Source organism: Ochotona princeps, chromosome 2 (assembly GCF_030435755.1).
Source record: "Ochotona princeps isolate mOchPri1 chromosome 2, mOchPri1.hap1, whole genome shotgun sequence".
NCBI classification, from domain to species: Eukaryota; Metazoa; Chordata; class Mammalia; order Lagomorpha; family Ochotonidae; genus Ochotona; species Ochotona princeps.
Genome location: NC_080833.1, coordinates 165,384,453 through 165,403,710, shown reverse-complemented (window position 1 = coordinate 165,403,710; position 19,258 = coordinate 165,384,453). Strand labels below are relative to the sequence as shown.

General features: G+C 44.2%; 1 protein-coding gene across 1 annotated transcript in view; it reads right to left on the bottom strand.

Annotated features, from left to right (window-relative positions):
• CEP350 (centrosomal protein 350) overlaps positions 1-19,258 on the bottom strand; it is a 142,691-nt gene that overhangs the window by 45,385 nt on the left and 78,048 nt on the right. Inside the window, exons 19-25 of the mRNA XM_058660740.1 lie at positions 15,869-16,009; positions 12,598-12,734; positions 11,355-11,477; positions 7,917-8,077; positions 3,657-3,853; positions 1,938-2,122; positions 1,487-1,574 (exon numbers count right to left, since the gene is read on the bottom strand). Of these exons, the coding sequence (XP_058516723.1) occupies positions 1,487-1,574; positions 1,938-2,122; positions 3,657-3,853; positions 7,917-8,077; positions 11,355-11,477; positions 12,598-12,734; positions 15,869-16,009 (1,032 nt within the window). The remainder of the gene's footprint in view (positions 1-1,486; positions 1,575-1,937; positions 2,123-3,656; positions 3,854-7,916; positions 8,078-11,354; positions 11,478-12,597; positions 12,735-15,868; positions 16,010-19,258) is intronic.

Sequence of the window (19,258 nt, the reverse complement as noted above, 5' to 3'; positions counted from 1 at the left end):
GTGGTTCTGTAGTCTAGCCTGACAGGATTTGCCCCCCAACTCTCACCACTTGCCAGCTGAGGCTGCGGCAAAGCCCAACCAGCTTGCCCTTACTCTGGCTCAGCCCAGTCTAGCTATCCCCCAGCCTTATTTGTCCCAGTCCCAGCTCTCATACTCACCAGCAGTAAAACTGGCCCAGGAGAGTCTCCATAGCTCCACTACCAGGCTCACATCCGCCTACTGCCTGGTCTCACTTGTGCTGGCGGGTGTTGCGGCCCAATGTGGCATGGCCCATCTCACTTTGGCATTTGCCAGTGGGTGCTGTAGCCGGTCCGGTGCAGTCTATCCCTGTTCCAGCTTGCGCTGGCAGGTGCTGCCACTCAACCAGGCCCAGCCAGTCCCCCAACTCCTGGCCCTAATGGGAACTGGCTGGTGCTGCGGCCCAACCTGGCCCATCTTGCACCCTCCCCTGTTTCTCAGATCTGCTCTGCCAATGTGTGTTATGAACTGGCCCAGCTTGTTCCGACTCCCAACCTGAGCTACACGAATGCTGGTGGCTACAATAACCTGGTCTGGTCTGAGCTGCTCTTTGCCTTGGTACTTGCGCTCACCTGCAGGGACTGCGCCCTGACAAAGGAGTTCCCCAAGCTCTTCTATCAGGTCTCCTTCCAACGGCAGATCTTGCGCACACTGGTGGGTCCTTGGCCCAGGCTGACTTAGCCCACCTCCTATCGTAGCCCACCTCCTCACCTCAACTTGCTCACACCTATTCTGGTTCTAGCTTTGGGAGCTAGAGCCCGACCACACTGGGACCACACCTAAACACAGGTCACGCATGGCTCAAAGGAAGGAGGAAGCCAAGACCCAGCTCAGCAATCCCACACCCATCCGGGCTCTCACAGTGTGTGTTAGAGTATAGCCCAGTCTGGCACACTCCAGATCCAGTCCATACCCATGCCAAGGGACACTGAAGCCATGTCCTGCCCAGACCGCTGCCCCAATTCCAACCCTCGTGCTCACCAGTGGACACCACAACCTAGTTGGGGCATCCCCTACTTTGATATACTAGTATTTCATAGAATTACACTACTAATTGGTTATTTTAAAAATTTACAAGAATAGCATAATACTACATGTACTCTGCATCTTGTTCTTCTACAAGAAAAAACTCTAATTTTGGCAAATTTTTAACCAGCCATTTCAAAAGACTACTGTATTCCACGTGTAACATGATGGAGAAGGCTGACTACATGAAGTAAGTAGTGATGCACAATCCTAACTTGGAAGAGATGCAGCGGACGACTGTTCAGAAGTACAGGCGTCGGACGACCTGTAACTACAACAGTACAGGCGTCGGACGACCTGTAACTACAGCAGTACAGGCGTCGTCAGGTTAAGTACAGTTACATCTCATGCAAGGTGATAAGAAGAAAAGGAGATCTGGCAAGATAATGGACTCACAAAGCAGCCTGAGATGAAGTGTCCTAGAGGGCTGTGTCCCACATACCTTCTCTTGCTGCAGTCGCAGAAGTAGGCCGCGCTGCTTCTTCCGGAGTGGGGGCATTTTATCATCCTCTCCTTTGTCTCGCAGATGTCTGCAGACGGATGTTTCACGGAGGCAAAGATCAAATTCGAATATATACAAAAAGCCCTAGACTAAGTCCTTTAAAGACACAGACTTTGAGAAATACACAGTATTTTATTTATTCTTTGTACAATATTTTAGAAGAATTAAGTACAAAATAAGATTAGTTGGTTAGGTAGCAGAAGAAATGAAAAAAAAAAAGCTATGTGGGTATAAAGGAAATCCTTAGGTAACATGAATCAAGGATTACTGTTCTGTTTCTAGTTTAAAAAACTGTATTGATCAAACTGAATGAAACAAAATATCTGCAATCAGCTTCATTTCACGGAAGTACAACCTAAACATGAGAGCCATGCTCACTGAGAGAACTTACTTTTTTTGATGTTCCAGCCAGGCTAGCTCGGCCTTAGTTTTCTCCTTCAGGGCCTTCTCACGGAGCCGCAGAAGAGAGGACTGGTGGGCTGCCCTCATCTCCTCTTCCTTCATGTACTGCCGGACCATCTCCATGGTGAACCTGGAGAAGCTGTCTTGCCCTCCGGAGAACGGCATGCTCAACTCCTGAGGGAAGCAGTGCATCTGGTTTAGCCCCTTTTCAGTCTTCTGAGACATGCTTTCATTAAAAGAGGTGCACTTAGGGGCCCGGCGGCGTGGTCTAGCGGCTAAAGTCCTCGCCTTGAAAGCCCCGGGATCCCATATGGGCTCCGGTTCTAATCCCGGCAGCTCCACTTCCCATCCAGCTCCCTGCTTGTGGCCTGGGAAAGCAGTTGAGGACGGCCCAATGCTTTGGGACACTGCACCCGCATGGGAGACCCGGAAGAGGTTCCAGGTTCCCGGCATCGGATCGGCGCGCACCGGCCCGTTGCGGCTCACTTGGGGAGTGAATCATCGGACGGAAGATCTTCCTCTCTGTCTCTCCTCCTCTCTGTATATCTGGCTGTAATAAAATGAATAAATCTTTAAAAAAAAAAAAGAGGTGCACTTATAAAAATGAAATATATTTATCAAGACCACCAATAATGTGAAAGAATATTCCTTAAAATGGCACATACCAAAAAAAAAAAAAAAAAAAAAAAAAAGGAACAGAAGAAAGCTTAAAATGTACCAATTTGTCCAGCCAACTGGATTTTAGTAACTATTACTAGACTGTTCTCAGGTGATACAAAGTAGGGTAACAATGCGCTTCTATTCTAAAAGGTACCTGACATTAGCATCTGCAGCTTAAGCCACTTGTTGAAATGCAGGCATCCTTATGGGGGCTGCTTTACATCCTGGCTGCTTCACTTCTGATCCAGCTCCCTGCCAAAGTTCCTGGGAAAGCAGCAGAAGATGGCCCACGCGCACAGGGCCCCGCCACCATGGAGAGCGACCCACATGGAATTCTACACTCCTGAGTTTGGCCTGGTCCAGTCCTGGCTAATGCAGTCATTTGGGGAGTGAAGCAACAGATGAAAGATTTCTCCCTCTTTCTCTAATTCTGCCTTCAAATAAATAAAACAATCTTTTTTTTTTTTTTTTTAAAAAGTACATGATCTGCTAAGAAGAATGAATGTAATTTGACATTTTCATTTGTGTGAAAAGAGTGCTATCAACCACTAATTCACTCCCCAAATGCCTCCAACAGTTGAGGCTGGGCCAAACCACAGTCAGTAACTAGGAACTCAGTCTAGGTGCCCACATGAGTAGCAGACACCCAACTACTTGCACCTGTTGCCTCTTCAGTGTGCATCAGCAGGAAGGTGCACTCAATAGCGCGAGGTGGAACCTAGGCTCTGTGATATGGGATGTGGGTTCTCAAACAGCATTTTAAACTACTTCAGCAAATGCCTAACCTAAATATAAGTTTTTTAATGGAAAAAGTATAAAAAGATTGAAACAAGTGAGAAAGCCAGAAATACAGTAATGGCTAAGAACCTCAGAGGCTTCGCATATCACTCAGAGAATAGATTAGCACCCTACTCGGTAAGGAAAGTGAAGTAAGATTTCACAGAAAAAAAAACATAGAATATCCTGGCACACTAATTGTGGCAGCTGACAATTAAGTTCAATATGAAATGCACCTTCCTGGCTCACCCTATGGGAAAGAAAAACACACCTTGGCAGAAGACAGCGAGGTCTTCTCTGGGGAGGCTTCCTCATCACTGTCCTCCTGCTGGCCTCTCTTCTTCTCCATGTTAAATCTGCGGTGACTCTCGGAAGGCAGTAAAGACCGAAATGATTTCTCTTCTATTTCATCTTCTGTCATGGATTCATCAAATTTAAAGGAATATTCTGTTGCAATCGAAGTTGAATCTAAGAAAAAATGTAGAGAAACTAGATCATTTTAATTGTTCTCAACAGACACTCACTTAGCAATCTTTTGCCTCTTCATGGGACGATCAAACGTGAATTCATAAGCATGATTTTCAACAATATGAATTTAAAAATGAGCTCTGACCTCAACAGACACCTTTTTCTGGAAAATACACAGACAGCAAACAGATAGGAAAAGGTGTTCAGCATTATATGTCATTAGTGAGAAATTAGAATGACAATGAGATACTTCAACATGAATTTCAGAATGGGTAAATTCAAAAGCCTGGTAATAAAAAATTGGTGGCAAGAATATAAAGAGAAGGGAATTTACAATCACTGCCAATGAAAACACAAAAAGATATGGCAATAGTGAATGACACTTTCATTACCACCATACAGCGACCAAATGTAAAGTGTTTACCAAGTGATTTGAAAACTTACATCCACACAAAAACCTATATACCAATGTTTATAGCAGCATTATACGTAACTGACAGGAAGTGAAAGCAACTAAAATGTCCTTTATGAAATGCAAATTAACACACACAATGAACTAGCACCAAGTTATTAAGAACAAGCTTGGCCCGGCGTGATGGCCTACCACCTAAAATCCTTGCCTTGAATGTGCCAGGATCCCATATGGGCATCGGTTCTAATCCCAGGGGCCCCACTTCTCCTCCAGTTCCCATCTTCTCGCAGGGAAAGCAGTCAAGGATGGCCCAAAGCCTTGGGACCCTGCACTCATGTGGGAGACCTGACTTTGGATTGGCTCAGTTCCAGCCACTGCGGCCCTTGGGGAGTGAACCATCAGACGGAAGATCTTCCTCTCTGCATATCTGCCTTTCCAATAAAAAATAAATAAATCTTTAACAAAAAAAGCTCCAAAGGATATATAGTGATTATACCATTTTTACGGCATTTTGAAAAAGGCAAAACTTTTAAGATGAAAAAAAGATAAATGGTTACAGGTATCTGGAGGAAGAGGAAGTAGCTGATTACCACCAGGAACACTCAAAGTGAAGGAGCTATACATGATGTGATATTTGTATACTTCGTCTGACGTTGTGCACCCTGGGATTATCAGAAAAAGTAAGCTGTATAAACACAAGCTCATACACATAACAAACAAGATACTGGAGGACCACGGAATGAAATGCAGTTTGTGACACCTGAATCTAACTGTAGTATAAATGTGTGTTTAGCCAGGTGAAGTAGGTTGGGAGTAGGGGAAAGAACTAACCTAAGTAACTTCAAAACTGGTGTTCTGCTGGAAACTACAAGCCTAACACAAAAGCACACAAACTTGAACTCCGGCTGCCGATGTTTCCAGAGATGCACGTGCACTTTGGAGTTGTGATGTTCTTACTGCAGATTTGGGAGTTGTTCCCACATTCAGGATAGAAGTCCTTTAACATGTGATTTGCAGTTTTCTTCCAGCCTCTAGCTTATCTTTTCATTTTAACAGTGTCACTTAGAGAACAAAAATCTTTAGACATAAACGAGTACACTGCCTCCATTTTCCTTTCATGGGTCATACCTTCAAGTGCTGTGTACAGGAAGTCATTGCTACATCAAGGGGAAACAAAAAGAAGTCTCCTATCCACTGGTTCACTCAACAGATGCTCCCAACAGCTGAACGGAGCCGGGCCAGAGCCAGAGGCCAGCAAGGTGGCGGGGACTGCACAGCTGCAGCCACAGTCTGCTGTCTCCTGGATATGTTTTAGCAGGAAGCTGGAACTGGAGTGCAGATGGCATTTGTGCCCAGGCACCCCGTAGGGCATAGGGCATTCCATGTGATGCCATAAGCAGTATGCCAAACCTGGCCCCAATGCATCTTCTAATTCCACTTTCCCATGAAGTTTTGGAAATACTCTATTTTATGTATTCATGATCTACCTTTTCTTGGTAGGATACTTGGTTCATCTACCTCCAACGACAAAAATCCACAAATAAGTAGGCTTGCACAGTGTAGTATCCATGTTCTTCAAGGGTCAGCTACAGTTAGCTTGACAATTATTTATCCACCATGGCAAATACCTAAGATACGGCATTAACCAAGTCACACATACTTACTGCCAATACTTTCATTATAAACACTGTCATGAATGAGGTAAAATTTAGGATTGCTTAAGTCTGTGCTACTGCAGAAAAAACAAATAACAAATTCTTCTATTATTTCCTACATTATATATTTCTCTCTGATATGGAGTTCTGTTCCTATGTTATGATAAGTATGAGTTTTGTTCCTAACATGAATTGCATTACTGTCAAACTTTGCAGTACACAAAAAAAATCTTGATTGTGTCTATCTGCTAATAAATACATCTGACCATATCTCTCAACACTGACAAACTATGAGTTAGTCTGAATAGGCTACCATAATAGAACACCTCAGAATGGGTGGCTTAAAACATAGATACAAGTTCTCACACCTCTGGAAGTCAGAGGTCCAATGGTAACGTGCCAGACAAGCTGGCCTGGTGAAGCCGCCTTTCTTGGATCGCAAGCAGATTCCTCCTGGCTCTATCTGCAAATATTCTGCTCTCTGTGTCTACTAATGATGCCTTTTCTTCTTAAAGAGACACCAGTCTATTGAATTGCTTCCTCTTCTGACTTAATTTAACCTTACTTACTCCATAAAAGGCTCAACTTCAATAGTCAACACGAGCAGTGAAAGCTACAACATGCAAATTTTGAGGGGCGAAATTTGTAACATTCCATCACCTGGTTCCCCAAAATTCCCGACCTTCTTGCACACAAAAAGTGTTCAACTTGGGCCCGGCGGCGTGGCCTAGTGGCTAGTCCTCGCCTTGAACACCCCAGGATCCCATATGGGCGCCGGTTCTAATCCCGGCAGCTCCACTTCCCATCCAGCTCCCTGCTTGTGGCCTGGGAAAGCAGTTGAGGATGGCCCAATGCATTGGGACCCTGCACCCGCGTGGGAGACCCGGAAGAGGTTCCTGGTTCCCGGCATCGGATCAGCACGCACCGGCCCGTTGCGGCTCACTTGGGGAGTGAAACATCGGACGGAAGATATTCCTCTCTGTCTCTCCTCCTCTCTGTATATCTGACCGTAATAAAAAATAAAAAAATAAATCTTTTAAAAAAATGTGTTCAACTCACTAAAACTATTTTGTCATCAATCGCAGGTTCAAATCTCGTCTAAGTTTCATCCATATCAGAAACGGGTGCAACTCCAGTTATGATTCCATCCTGGGGCAATACTGCGGTTCAATTTTGAATCCATAAAACCATGAAACACAATATTTTAAAATACAATATTGGGAGAGGTACAGAACACACACTGCCATCCAAACGGGAGAAACAGAAATGAACGAAGAAGTCCCAAGCAAGTCTAACGACCAGCAAAGCAGACTTCATTAGATCTTGATACCAGAAAACAATCTTTGGCTTGACGCTTTGCCCCCTGGCTGATTACAGTGGCACTCCATTTTCTAGACCCACGGGGCAAAGGCCATATACTCTCAGTCCCTACGGTTGTAAGCAGGGCAGCCTGGCCCCTCAACCTAAGATGACCCCACCTCTGAAACTGGGCTTGTGTCCTCTGGGCTCATGGCGACAGCAGCAGGGATCATTTCTCCCTTTTATTGAAGAATAAAACATGATCATAGCTGGAAGAATTCTGTTACCCCATGCAACAGAACCCTAGATATAATCCCGTGTTTTAAAATTCAAACTGCGCAATTAGGAGTACAATCTCATCTCTATTCTTGCCTTCTGGTCAGATTCACAGGTCATCTCTTCATGGAGTGACCGTCAAGCCACATCCTTGGTACAACATCCTTTTTACAACATGGATAAGCTAAGAGTTTCCCAAGTATTCAAACTGACTCCTTTTTGTTTTTCTTTTAATATAAGCAATGAGAAACCAAGACATGCTTTCATTACTCTGCTTAGAAATATATTCAGGTAAATACCCAAGACCATCACTTTTAACTTCTACTTTCTACAAATCACTAGAACACAATTTGGTCAAACTATTTGCCACTTTACAGTAAGGCCCACGCTTCCCCTAGGTTCCAAGTGATTCTGCAGTTACCTTTCTCATCAGGAAGAGAGGGAACACTGCCACTTCTCAGGGAGTCATCCGCGGCAGTCTGCACCTGTTCTTCAACTGAAGTCTCCCTCTGGTCACCAGGAAGTTTCTTCTCATGTTCCTTACAGGATGGACTCTCTTGACGACTGCTACCACTACTGCTTCTGTTCATGAGCATTATGGGACAATTTTGAAAAGCAGTAAGAATCATAACTATAAGGTAAAGTTATCTTGCCAAAGGACTATACGTTCTAATCAACATATGAAATGAAGAACAATACAACAGTTTGAGAGTAAATTATTCTGGAAAAGATGAATAGCAGAGAGAAAGGTTTTATCCTGAAATAATCATAAAAGGCAATTGCCATGTTTAAACTACCCTTTTCTCCTTTTATTTCAAAAGTTAAACTTCTGGGAAAGGTGGCTTCCTCTCACTTTTTATTAACATCACAATTTATTACAATCTGCTTCAATCACAATTGCCCTAGTAGAATTGTTCTTAATGAACAACCTAGATTTCTTTAAAGAAAATATTTGCTTATTTGAAAGGCAGAATCAGAGAGAGATTCCATCCACCGGTTCACTCCCAAAAAGGCTGCAACAGGCAAAGACAGACCAGTCCAAAGCCAGGAGGAGTCAGGAGCTTCTTCCAAGCCTTCCACATGAATGAAGGGGTCCAAATCCTTGGGCAAACCTCCACTGCTTTTCCAGGCATAAATAGCAAGGAGCTGGATGGGATGTGGAGCAGCAGGGACATCCGTTTCCTGCGTGTGGGAAAGTAGTGCAGGATAGCCTAAGGTTTTGGGACCCTCCACCTACTTGGGAGACCAGGAAGAAGCTCCTGGCTCTGGATCGGCTGTTGTGGCCACTTGGGAAGTGAACCAATAGATGGAAGATCTTTCTGTTTCTACTTCTCTTTGTAAATCTGATTTGACTTTTCAATAAAAATAAATCTTTAAAAAAGAAAAGGATAAATCTTATAATAAGGCTGTTAGATAAAATATGTGTATCCATCCAGGTTGAATACTAATTCTATCACTCAGTAGTTATAAACCAATGATTTACTCAATAAACATGCAGTAGATTGCCGACTGTATGCTAAGAACTTTGCTACTTGTGAGGGATATAATTAATCCTGGGCCTCCCTTGGATAACCATAATCAAAAAGACAGTAACAAGTATTGATAAGGACACAGAAAAATTCTGAACTTATAAGAATGTGAAATAGTGCAGCTGCTTTGAAAAACCATTTGGGGGCCTGGTGGCGTGGCCTAGCGGCTAAAGTCCTCGCCTTGAACGCCCCAGGATCCCATATGGGCGCCGGTTCTAATCCCGGCAGCTCCACTTCCCATCCAGCTCCCTGCTTGTGGCCTGGGAAAGCAGTTGAGGACGGCCCAATGCATTGGAACACTGCACCCGCATGGGAGACCTGGAAGAGGTTCCTGGTTCCTGGCTTCGGATCAGCGTGCACCGGCCCGTTGCGGCTCACTTGGGGGGTGAAACATCGGACGGAAGATCTTCCTCTCTGTCTCTCCTCCTCTCTGTATATCTGACTTTGTAATAAAAATAGATCTTTAAAAAAAAGAAAGAAAAACCATTTGGAAATTCTTCAAAATGTTAAATTAAGGGCCATCACTACGGTACAGCAAACTAAGCTGCTTCCTGAAGTGCTGGCATCCCATATGGTCACCAATTCATGTTCTAGCTGCTCCACTTCCCATCCAGCACCCTGCTAATGTACCTGGGAATGCAACAAAGAATGATGGCCCAAATCCTTGGATCCCGCACCAATGTGGGGAGACCCAGACATTCCTGGCTCCTGGCTTAAACCTGACCCAGCTCTGGACATTATGATCACTTAGGAAGTGAACCAGAAGATGCAGGATCCACCTCCTCTCTCTCTCCCTCTCGCCATCCCTTCTCTTTCTCTGACTTTGCCTGTCAAATAAAAAAAAATTTTTTAAGCTAAATTCTTTCAAAACTTAAACAGTTACCATGTGACCTTACAATTTCACTCCCAGTATATACTCCAGAGAAAAAAAATGTGTACACAAAAACTCGTACATGAATGTTCACAGTATCACACAGCCAATCGTGATCAACTGATGAATGGGCAAGTGCAATATGGTCTGTCTATGTAACAAAACAGTTGGCACGTAATTGATGCTATGATACCATACTACATTTAGATGAACCCTCAAAACATCAGGCTAAGTGAAAAATTCTAGTCACAAAAGCATCACAGATCTTAATGCCAAAGTGGGCAGATTCATACACAAAGGAGACAGGAAGTAGATTAATGCTGTTAGAGTGGGGACAGAAGAAATTACTGCTAATGGACACAGAGTTTCTTTTGAAGATGATAAAATCTTCAAAACTGCTCAGTAAAGGAACAGAGATATACAGGAGGAGATCAAACACTTTTTAAAAAGAAACTATTGCAAAGATTCAGATTATGGTGGCTTAAAAGAAGCATCAGTGAGAAGATAAGTGTCAGTCAAGGTCACACAGTTTCCGACTCACATAGGTGTTCAGTAACTGCTGGTAGTTATCCTACATTAACCTTCATAATTTTTAGTCTCATGAATAAAAATTATTTCAAGGTGAGGACAGAACCATAACAGAAAGCTAGACACCAATAAAATGCCAAGCATCAAATATTCAGCATTGTTATAAGTACAAATCAGTCCATCTTGGGGCTGGTGCTGTGGAACACCAGGCTATGCTGTTCAGCAGTGCTGGTGTCACAGGTGCACTCTGGTTTCAGTCCCAGTTGCTCCATATCTCACCCAGCTCCCTGCTGACTCAGTGAGGACACCAGAATGCCTGCGCCCCTGCACCCACCCAGGGGCTGCAGAAGCTCCTGAACCCGACATCAGCCTCACCCGGTCCCGGTCACTGCGGCCATTTGGAGAGTAAAACAGCAAATAAAAGACTTTTCTCTCTCTGCCTCTCCATTTTTCTCTAATTCTGCCTTTCAAATAAATAATAAATCCTTTATAAGATTTAGCACATGTAGTAATCAAGAAACATTAATACTAACAAGGAAATACATAATAAACACAGGTGTTAAAGCCAGATAAATTAAGGTTTAAATCCTTGGCTTGGCACTAACTACTCTGTGACCCTGGTAGGCTTCTACAGCGCTCCATGGACTGCAGCTCGCTAATCTAGGAAGACGGCATTATCAGGAGACTAAATGCAGGAAAAGCAAATTATGCAATGATTACACAACTAGGCACTCAAGGGTTAGTATTACAGCAAGGACTGACTATTTTGGAAACTGACTAATTAAATGTGAGAAGACAGTACTTTGAAGGGCAGATGCTGCTCCATTAAACAAAACCAAACAACAAGAACAACAAAAGCGTGCAAGAATAAGGTGTCAAAGAAAAGCAATAGTAAAATGTTTTTCAAAGTTCATTATTAAGCTCTGTTCACCTTCGATCATGCCTCTTGTATCTTGATGAGTCAGAATAACTATCGTATGAAGAGAAATACTTCTGTTGTTTTGAGTCAACAGTGCCTTCTTTACTCTGGGAGAGTGAAATAGATTGACTCGCCCTACAAAGAAAATCACAATTACATAAACATTTGAAGTCTTCAACAAGATAAAGATTTTAAATACTGCTTACAATAATATGACTTGAGGTGTGAATGAATGGAAATCATGAAGGAACTATTAGAAAGTATTTAAAATATTCAATAGAAAAGGACATGCAATATCTAATGAATAGCTGTCTCTTTATTAAGAGAAATAAACACAACATTACTCCCAGTATTAATGAATGTCAAAAGACCTAATATGTATTAATAATCAAAAGAAAATTTAAAAACACATACACAAAAATGATGTCACCCAACCCTGGCTAAAAACCTCTATTTATGACTTCATTGTTTCCAGGTCAAACTCCAAAGTCCTGGTCTGTGAGGTCCCCCCAGGAAGCACCATCTCACCCTATTTCCTCTTTGCTCTTTCTCCAGTCACATGGCTTTACTTACCTTTCCTGAAACATACCATGTTCTCTTCCTTCAGCACTTTTGATACTCCTACTCTTTTTTTTTTAAAGATTTTTTTTTATTATTATTTTTTGGTTGGAAATGTAGATATATAGTGAGGAGCAGATACAGAGAGCAAGGTCTTCTGCCCACTGGTTCACTCCATAGCGGCCAGAGCTGAGCTGATCCAAAACCAGGAGCTTCTTCAAGGTCTCCCGTGAAGGAACAGGCTCCCAAAGCTTTGGGTCATTCTCTACTGCTTTCCTAGGCCATAAGCAGGGAGCTGGATGGCAAGCAGAGCAACTGGGACACGAGCTGGTGCCCACTTGGGATCCTGGCAGGTGCAAGGCGAGCATTGAGCTGCTGACCTATGGCATCAGGCCTGGTCCTCCTATCTTCACCTCCTTTCCTCACCGACACCCCAGGCACTGTTCTCACCGTAACCTTCTCCTCCTTTGGAAAGCCTGGTCAGACCTCCTTCATGTCCAGATTCCTGAACTGCATGTCTCTGACACATGTTCCTGTCCTTCATAATACCAGGAGCTCATTCACTAAACTGAATGCAGGTCTACGGTTTATCTTACCCACTAGACTAAATGTCCATAACCGTACTCCTGGTACCCAGCAGAGTGCCCAGCACATAACTGATATTCATCACACATTAGATGAATGGTTGAATATTCACCTATCTGTTTCAGCTCTGGTCCTCAGATGTTTCATGAATTCTGGAAGGTGCTGTCGTTGGTGGTCGTACAATGTTGTTAGGGGAAATCCTGAACCAGTGATGGCATCTGAGATACGGGTTCGAGTTAGCTCTGCCATCTAAATATGAACACACATAACAAAGGCAAAAGTCAGCATAAAAATATCATATTACAGATGTACTGAAAGGGAGCACAGTGTCTTGGAAAGAATACTGGATTAAAAGCAAGACATGCTGCCAACAACACAGGAGTACTAAGAGCATGTCATTTAGCTTCTTTAAGTCTCAACAGCTTCATCTCATAAAAATAAAGAGTTGTTCTATATCAATACCAAGTTATTATAACATAAGAATTAGACGAAAATCTTTAATTCATTTGAGAAGTAGTAAACCAACATTAAATTTTCCTTCAAGAACAAATTTAGTTATTATTTTCCTAAATATTTTCTAGCCAACACTGAAGTAAATGTTCCTTATTATTAACCATATTGCAACTTCTATAGGTATTATTCATTTGTATATATTCAATTGCTGTTTTCAGATACTCCTAATGATAACTTAAAAGTATTGTTGAAATCTATTGATGTCGTTTAACTACATTAAAATTTCACTGAGGAAGAAGATTCAATTTTTACATTGTCTTGTATGACCTTACAGAACCCAACACACAGTAGATTCATGGCTCTTTTACAAAACTGAATCACTTCAGTCTGCCCATGGAGAGCAGAACAAACTTTGGTAATGAGTATCTGGGCGAGTGAAGACTCTAAGTGAAACTATGTCAGCCAGTGGACCTTGGAAGGATTTCCTCAACCCTGCAGAAACAAAATCAACAGCATCTCAGAACTATCAAAAACCCTTAAGCAGTATCCTCGGAATAAGCTCCACAATGGGCAACCTGGGCTAACATCAGTGGCCGTCCCCCACTCCTGGGTACTGATGCAACTGCTGAGTTGCTGGGAGTGGCCCTCTCCCCTTCTCTCCCCACTTCTCCTAGACACAGGGAGAAAAAAGGACATTGGAAGCAGTTGACTCGTCCACTTCTCTCTATTTCTTGACCCTCCTCACCCTAATCATTGGTCCACATGGGCATACATTCTTCTTAACCAAGCAAACATCATCAAAAATAAAATAAATTTATTATTAGAAAAAGGAGTCATGCTACAGTCTTTCTGATGGAGGAGCCTGGACAACTTCTCTGGCAGGACACAATCCCTGCAGGTAAGCGCAAGAAACACAATAGGAAACAGCCCAGAACAGGCAATGGAAATTATCCCACTTGCATGCACATGGCATGGGTTGGGGGCAGACCAGACTGAACCTGTTCACATCACCCGCTGGTGAATCCAAGCACTAGAACAGAGTGTGGGTCGAGCCAGGTTTGGTTGCGACACATACCAGTACACATTAAGGAATGCCAAGATGAGATGAGCCATACCAGATGTGGTCGCAGTGCCCAAACAGCACATGTAAAAATCAGGGGGAGGAGGCAAAGCCGACAGGGGAATGTGGGCTCCCCTGCTGGACAACTACTTCCATTGCAAAGCGTAAGTCGGCATGGGGGCAGATCAGACTAGGCAGGGCTATAACACCTGTGGGCCTCATGTGAGATAGATACGGGAAGGGCCACCGTGGGCTGACTGTTCCAACTGGTGCAAGCTAAAATTAGACTGGGTGAGGGTTGGTTGGGCTTAGCCGCAGCATTAGCTGGCAGAGGCTGGCACTGGGAGCTAATTCTGTCAAGTCAAATGCCAGGACCACCTGGAGAGTGCATAATCTGGGAGTGGGAGTGGCCTAGCAGGGAGATAGTGGGCACCTCCCTCGGGGCAACCACTCTCACTGGACAGCACGAAAACCAGGAGAGGGGCAGGGGTGGCTAGACAGAAAGGCACCTGCCAGTAGGTATGTGGGCTGGATAGCAGGCTGGTTGGGTTGAACTACGCTTCAAAGCCCACTGACATGTGCGAGAGCTAAATGGGTTGTGGGACAGACTGGACAAGCCTGCGGTACATACTGGCAAGCAGGGGAACCAGGGTAGGGGGCAGAACTGGTAGGGGTTATGGGGAGTCGTCCCAACTAGGCTGCAGCTCCCACTGGTTTGCGTGAGGACCGAGTCAGCCAGTCTCTTCATGGTTGGGGTTCTAAGATCAGCAGTTCAGTTGGAGGGATCTCTCTCCAAAGAAACTTCATCTGAGATGATCACAGGCCTGATTCCTGCGCGAGTTTGCTAGCACACAGTCCAACACCGTCCGTCACACCAATCAGCTTATGCACATGCTGGTCGTTGCGATTGGAACTGAGACACTGGCAGCAATTCAGAACTGATGAACTATCAGAACTGTATGAGCAGGACCCTCAGAGCGTGCCTCCCGTTGGGGATCTGGGGTGGGTGGGAGGTTGGGTGGAGCTTTTCCCTTTGTTTCTCCCCTGACCCCAGATACAGGGAAAAATGATAATATTAGTGTGGAAACAATGGTATTACCCACTTTCACCCTGTGGCCCTTGACCCTTTGTACCCTAATCAACTAAGTAAGATTATTAAAAAATAAATAAAAAATAAATAACTAAAAGGAACCAAGGCAGGAAGCCAGTCCCAGCGGAGATCTAGTTATCCGGAGACAGAGACCTAGTGCATCAGAACTGCTTCTTATCCAGATAGCGGAGACGTGACATCCTGCTTCTCACTGACCCGGATTCTGACAATTTGTGGGAATCATGGGAAATTATTAGTCATAATAAATTAAGCTTTACTTTTCTTATAGCAACATAAAAGACTAACATCATTTAGGCCAAATGAGATAGATTCATACAAAGCTCATCAGCGGTTCCCTGGGCCTGATGTTAGGGACTGACAACCAAGAGGCAAAAAGGGGGTTTTTTTAGAGTGACAAAAACTTCTCTCTCTTGATTATGGTGTTGATTACAGAGGACAATAGATATTATATACTTAAAATGTATGTATTTCTTGTCTGCAAAGTGTACATCAACAAGTCAATTCTTTTCTAAAAGCTTACACGAGGGCAGACGTTTAGAGCTCTTCCCCACTCATTCCTCCCTGTTTACACTGATAACTACAAAACGGGTCAGTAACGAGTGTCTCTTATGTCAGCACACCATGACCTCCCCAATAACATTACTCATTCAAAGTACTCGCTTGCTAGCTAGCTGTTGGAAATCCATGACCGGTAATAACAAAAGTACTTAGATCGAGTAAGAAAGAACTAAAAAAAATTGTATTCTCTGTGGTTCTTACCTCACAGATTTGGCGTGCTGCATCTGTGGTGAGGCGAGCAGTTTCTGTTTGTTGGGCTGCTATGGTACGTGTTGCTTCCTGTAGGACTTCCGTTACTTCATGCTGAGATTTGACCACCTGCTGTAATGATTCTGCATGGACCTATAAATAAAGGAGGAGAATAAGCAACTCATGTTTCAAACTCCTCTCCAAGTTTATAAATTTATTTCATGAATCAAATGCCTTGACTACTTGGAAGACTGAACTGCAATCTGGATCATGCTTTGCATTTTAACTGCACTATTCAGGAGGTGGTGGGTTTATGGACAGGCAGGTAACTGTTACGTACCTCAGCTGCCACACTGCTGTGGGCTAAGGAGTTGATTAGTGTTTGTTAGCCTGGGTAGGAACAGGAACTGGGCTTGTAGCTAAAAACACCTAGACTAATTGGACTCCTCTGTATCCAATATCCTGCTAAATGAGGATATGTGTGTGGGGGAGTATATAAGGAGAGGCGAAGGAGCAGTAAGAGGAAACTTCACAGAGACTTCCACCATCACTGGTCTCCTGTCGGTGCTTCATCCGTGTCCCCGTTACTGGCTCTACTGGCTGGAACAAATGGCACCCAATGTGGAGCATGGCACGAGGGGCAATCTGAGGGATCCCTGGACCCAAAAATGTAAGTTTAGAATTTAAAAACTTTGCAGGGGCATAAGTGACTTCATCCCCAGACCCTCTCCCTGTCCTAGGGCACGAGGGACAATCTGAGGGACCCCTGGAACTCTGGAGGGGCATTAATGATTTCATCCCCAGACCTTCTCCCTGTCCTGGGGCACAAAGGACAGACAATCTGAGGGACCCTGGAAATCGAGCCACGTTTAAAAATTTTGCAGGGGCATAAATAAAATTTATCATGGGGTAAGAACTCGCTAAAGTGCAGATGATGAAGGGAGTCCGGGATCTGCTCCAGTCACAAGGCACCCACACTAAGCTTAAGGCCTTGCAGAAGTTCGTTGAAACCGTCTGTGATGCGTCCCCATGGTTTGCTCTCCCTGTAGCCACCTTTTGCCTCTGGCGCTTGGTAAAAAGTGCTTTGTCATCCCCTCAAGTGGAGGTACAACCACTCCTTGAAAGATTACCCGTAAGAAGGGGAAGGGAACCGCAAACCAGGGTAAAGAACCCCAAACCAGAATAAGAAGACCCAGGAGACCCCAAACCAGGGTAAAAAGGAAAAGGAACCCCGGGCCAGGCAAAGTCTGGAGAAACTGCGCAAAGAAGATTTTTGTCTCTTATAACTCTTAAGGTTTCATTCATGATATTTTAAAAAAGTGTGAAATTTTATCACAAATAACTTGGCATAGACTTAAATGCTAATGCACTATTAAATTATTTCAAAGTATAAATTAAATTAATGTGCTATTCATTGTATACAAAGCATTTTTATGTTAACGTGATTCTGGTATTTTCAGCTGGTTGTCAAATATCTCACTGCTTTAAATTGGTAAAGGTTTTGTATTTGTTTTAAAGGTATTTGAGTGAGTTCACATCAACAACTGAGTCTGATCTATAATGTGTTGTGTCAACTTCAACAACAAAAAATCTTGTTTCAGATATTTTTAACCATCTTCAAAAAAGCATCCAAAAATTCAAGTTTCAAATTCTAGGGCTTCCCTTGGTATTCTTATGAGGCCTCAACAATGCCAACGATTAATCTCCCGTCTTGTGGAGACAGTTAATCAGGACTGATTGAATCATATTAAGATTATTTGCAAATGGATGTGACACACATCCCAGAGTTTGGGACACTAAAGTATGTGCATGTTACTGTCGATACTTGCTCTGGATTTATTCTAGCCACTCCTCAGGCAGGGGAACAAGTCGGGCACGCTGTGCCCATTGCCATGCATGTTTTGCCATCTTGGGAACTCCCAAAGTTATTAAAACTGATAATGGGGCCCGGCAGCATGGCCTAGCAGCTAAAGTCCTCACGTTGAACGCCCCGGGATCCCATATGGGCGCCGGTTCTAATCCCGGCAGCTCCACTTCCCATCCAGCTCCCTGGCTTGTGGCCTGGGAAAGCAGTCGAGGACGGCCCAAAGCTTTGGGACCCTGCACGCGCATGGGAGACCCGGAAGAGGTTCCAGGTTCCCGGCATCGGATTGGCGCGCACCGGCCCGTTGCGGCTCACTTGGGGAGTGAATCATCGGATGGAAGATCTTCCTCTCTGTCTCTCCTCCTCTCTGTATATCTGGCTTTCCAATAATAATAAAATCTTTAAAAAAAAAAAAAACTGATAATGGCACCTGCTATACCAGCAGTTAAGTTTTGTAATTTTGCTGCCTCCCACCATATACAGCTAATTACAGGCATTCGTTATGATCCTCTAGGACAAGGTATTGTGGAACGTGCCATCCGTACTATTAAGGATTATCTTATTAAAACAAAAAAAAGGGGGGAGTATAGCACTCCCTGAGATCATCTGAACCTTGTATTATGCATCTTAAATTTTCTAACATTGGATGCTGAAGGACAGCCTGCTGCAGATCGTCAGTGGAATCTGTCTCAGAAGCAGAAGGGTTACGTGATGTGGAAGGACCCCTTGACTGGTAAGTGGCAAGGCCCAGATCCTGTCCTCATATGGGGGCGAGGATCAGTTTGTGTTTTCCCAGAAAATGAAAATGGCCCACGGTGGATTCCTGAGAGGCTTGTCCGGCAAGCTCCTGCTGCTGAGTCTTGTGAAAGCTCGGGTACTGGCCAAGGTGATGACATTTGAGTTGGAAGATCGACGGGACAAGCAAAAAACGTCTCCGAAGTGAATTGCACCGAGGTCACCTGCACCCTAAGCATGTATGGCAATGGTGATACCACTGTTGTCATGCGGCTTCCTGGAATCCTGCCTGTGCCTGTTGGGACTGACGGAGAGGCCCCTTTTGGCCTGATAAGGTGTAAAAGAGACTTCTGCATTACACTGACCATCGTAGCCAGCATTGCCCTGACATCGGCAGCCACCACCACAGCAGCAGTGACCCTAAGACACCCTACAGTGACTGCTGAGACAATGAACAAGCTTGCAGAACTGACTGCCTGAGCTATGGAACAACAGAACTTTACTGATGAACATGTGCAGGTGAGCATGCTTGCGTTGTAACTGAGGGTTGATTTGCTGGCAGAGGAGCAGTAGATGCTGTGAGATTGGGTCTAGGCCTCTTGTTCCCCTTCGTATGCCTTTTTGTGTGTAACACCTATGCAAGTGCAAAATGTTTCCCAAGCCCAGGAACTGCTGTCTGCTCATTGCTGCAATGTATGGTTTGTGCAGCTGCAGCAGGCAACGTGTAGAATGGCAGCCAGTGATGGGTAAGATGGACCGGGCACTGACCAACCTACGACAGGGCTCCGTCCTGCTACGGAGAT